At 53.0% G+C, this 3679-nt stretch overlaps 1 protein-coding gene across 1 annotated transcript in view; it reads left to right on the plus strand.

Moving 5' to 3' along the window:
* Positions 1-302: 302 nt before the first annotated feature.
* The window catches only part of C1H1orf127 (chromosome 1 C1orf127 homolog), an 86225-nt gene continuing 82848 nt past the window's right edge, over positions 303-3679 (plus strand). Inside the window, exon 1 of the mRNA XM_031936223.1 lies at positions 303-328. Within this exon, the coding sequence (XP_031792083.1) occupies positions 303-328 (26 nt within the window). The remainder of the gene's footprint in view (positions 329-3679) is intronic.

The raw sequence follows: 3679 nt of genomic DNA on the forward strand, positions 1-3679 counted from the left end.
ACAGGCTTCTCCTAGGAGCTGAGGCTGAGGGCCTGCGCTCCAGCCTCAGCAGAACAATTCATCTTCAGCCTTCTGATCAGCATTCTTATTCCAAGCTCCCGCAGCTAAAGCAATTCATTTCACCCATGCAGAGGGCTGGGGAGGAGCTGAGAGTGTTGACACCCACCTGTGTTTTCTGGCACCTGAGTGACCCCTGAGACCTGCACTGGAGGGGAAGAGGAGGGGCCAACCTTTCCCTCAGGTGCTTGGAGCTGCTTCAGATTAAATTCTCCCAGGGCAGGAGACAGCTGCTGGGCCTGAGGATGTGGGGGTCCCCGGCAGTTGCCTGGTAAGTGTCCCTTATTCAGGAATTGGGAGAAGCCAGTGGCATGCTTAGTGTGCCCACACTCCTTGAAGAAGCCAATTATCTTCTACTAGAGTCAGAAGCCTTGAATCTGAGAGGGAAGAGGGGCCAAGTGGGCAAGGGGCCCAGGGGCATGGATGCCTTGGGAAGGGCTGGCCTTCTCAGGTGAGGCCCGGCCACTTTTCTCATGCTCCGGTCATCCCTGGTTCTGGAATTCCAGTCATTCCATCTTGGGAAGGATTTACCAAAGGCTGGGAGAAAACAGAACACGACTTCCTTGTTCTAGAGGGTCCTTAAAACAAAACAAATGAGGGGTCAAGCTGACCAAGAGATGCTTGATTTCAAGGAGTTTTCAAATGATAGGAGTCGTGGTCGCTAGCTATTCGATGTAAGGATTAGGAGAAAATTTCATTTCCCTCCCCCCCCCTCCCCTCCCCTCCCCTCCCTTCCCTTCCCTTCCCTTCCCTTTCCGTCGTTTCTTTTCTCTTTCTCTCCCTCTCTTTCTTCCTGAGATAGGGTCTTGCTCTGTTGCTCAGGCTGGAGTGCAGTGGTGTAATCATAGTTCACTGTTATCTGTAACTCCTGGGCTCAAGTGATCATCCCACTTTAGCCTCCCAGGCATGCGCCACCACACTTGGCTAATTTTTAAATTTTATTTTTGTAGAGACAGGGTCTTACTGTGTTGCCCAGGCTGGTCTTGAACTCCTGGGTTCAATCCATCCTCCTGTCTCGGCCTCCCAAAGTGTTGGGATAACAGGCATGAGTCACTGCGCCTGGCCAAAATCTCATTTTCCTTGGCAACAGAATTGCTACCTCCCTTCCCCAGCTGAGATGCATTTTTTTTTTTTTTTTGAGATGGAGTCTCGCTGTGTCGCCCAGGCTGGAGTGCAGTGGTGAGATCTCGGGTCACTGCAAGCTCCGCCTCCTGGGTTCATGCCATTCTCCCCCCTCAGCCTCCGAGTAGCTGGGACTACAGGCGCCCGCCACCACGCCCGGCTAATTTTTTGTATTTTTAGTAGAGATGGGGTTTCACCGTGTTAGCCAGGATGGTCTCGATCTCCTGACCTCGTGATCCGCCCGTGTCGGCCTCCCAAAGTGCTGGGATTACAGCCTTGAGCCACCGCGCCCGGTGCTGAGATGCATTTTTAAGAAATACTTTAAAAAACGTCCTAAGAGTGGGAAGTGAAGCCTCCCAGGCCAGCTTGAATGTCACAATAGCTGGCTTGTGGCCTTTGGGCCGTGGACTGCAGGGCTTTTGTTTGGCGTTTTGTGAGGTTGAAGTCTGTAGACAATGAAGGCAGTGGAGAAGCTGAGTGGGGCTTTGTGGGGCTGGGTGAGCAAGGGGAAAGTCCGGGCCCTGTCCTGGGGACCCATTGCCTTCTCTTGGATGCCTCATGAGGGGGCTCAGGCTTGGGAGATGGAGCATCATGTCTCCCCAGTCTGCCCCAGCTGGACTGAGAAGTAAGGGGGAAAAACCCACACCCACGTCTTTCTCCCAATTGATTCCCAAGGAGAACAGGAGCAGGCATCAGACGGAGGGGAGAGCCGTCTATCCCCCACCTGCCACCGGCTTGATTCTGGGCAGCATTCCCTGCGTAACAGCAGAGTCGGGGTCCCCGGCAAGGCCGGGGCTCAACGCCAGAGTCAGCCACTTTCCTCTTCCCCAAGTTTATTCTTCTGGTCCTGTCTCAGATTTACTCACCCTGGGAGAACCTTCCTTCAATTGCCCCAGCCAGGTTTTTGTTTTGCAAATTAATCAAGTAATAACAGCGCCTCCCTGCGGCTGGGAGAGGAATCCCGCATCGGGCTCAGTGTCCAGGCAGCAGAGCCCAGGGCGGGTACCTGGCTATCCATGAGAGAGGCTCGCCACAGGCACTTCTGCATTCAGTGAATGAAGCGGGGCAGCCAGACAGCTGCAAACTCCTCCCAGCTCGAAGGCTGCAAGCTCAGCTTAGATTCCAGGCTGGGGAACCAGTTCTGTCATTCTTTGCCAACCCACTCTGGGGAAACCGTGAGCCCTGGCATTTGGCCTCCCTGGGCTGGGCCTGAGGCCCTGGCCCTCTGCCCACCCAGGAATCAAATGGCTTAATGAGGGCAGCCCTAGAAGGAAATGCAGCACCCATTCCTGCCTTTTCACATTTCTTTTTTAACTTTAACTTCCTTCCTTCCTTCCTTCCTTCCTTCCTTCCTTCCTTCCTTCCTTCCTTCCTTCCCTCCCTCCTTTCCTTCCTTCCCTCCCTTCCCTTTTCTCCCTTTCTCTCTCTCTCTCTCTCTCTCTCTCTCTCTCTCTCCCCCTCTCTCTCTCGGAGTTTTGCCCTTGTTGCCCAGGCTGGAATATAATGGCTACATCTCAGCTCACCACAACCTCCACCTCCCAGGTTCAAGTGATTCTCCTGCCTCAGCCTCCCAAGTAGCTGGGATTACAGGCATGCACCACCACACCAGGCTAATTTTCTATTTTTAGTAGAGATAGGGTTTCGCCATGTTGGCCAGGCTGGTCTCAAACCCCTGACCTCAAGTGATCTGCCCACCTCAGCCTCCTAAAGTGCTGGGATTACAGGCATGAGCCATCGTGCCCATCCAATAGTAGTTTATTTCTTTTCATTGCAGTTCAGTATTCCATTGGAGTAATAGACCACAATGGGTCCATTCTACCACAACTAGGCATTTGGGTGGTTTCCAGGTTACAGGAAATAATAGCACCACTATGAACAGTCTTACACGTATCCTCTGATGCACTTGTGCTCGCCTTGCCGTTGGGTCGGAAGTGCTGGGTCGAAGGGTGGAGGAATGTTCAGTTTTAGTAGATTCTACCAGTTCCCAAGAGTGGTTGAACCAACCTCACTCCCTCCCAGAGGCAGGAGCTTTCTCAATGCTCCACATTGTGCCAATTTCTCCCTGTCATTCTTTCTTTCCAGCTTCTGGCTTCAGGGTTATTTCCTGAACTCCTCTAAGGAAAGCTTCTTTGTGGGAAGTTTAGGTTCTTGCCTGTAGTAATTTTAAATAACTAGAGTCTCAGCTGCCCAAAGAGTCTTTTAAAATGTGAGATCCGGCCGGGCGCGGTGGCTCAAGCCTGTAATCCCAGCACTTTGGGAGGCCGAGACGGGCAGATCACGAGGTCAGGAGATCGAGACCATCCTGGCTAACACGGTGAAACCCCGTCTCTACTAAAAAATACAAAAAACTAGCCGGGCGACGTGGCGGGCGCCTGTAGTCCCAGCTACTTGGGAGGCGGAGGCAGGAGAATGGCGTAAACCCAGGAGGCGAAGCTTGCAGTGAGCTGAGATCAGGCCACTGCACTCCAGCCTGGGCGACAGAGCGAGACTCAGTCTCAAA

Source organism: Piliocolobus tephrosceles, chromosome 1 (assembly GCF_002776525.5).
Source record: "Piliocolobus tephrosceles isolate RC106 chromosome 1, ASM277652v3, whole genome shotgun sequence".
Lineage (NCBI taxonomy): Eukaryota > Metazoa > Chordata > Mammalia > Primates > Cercopithecidae > Piliocolobus > Piliocolobus tephrosceles.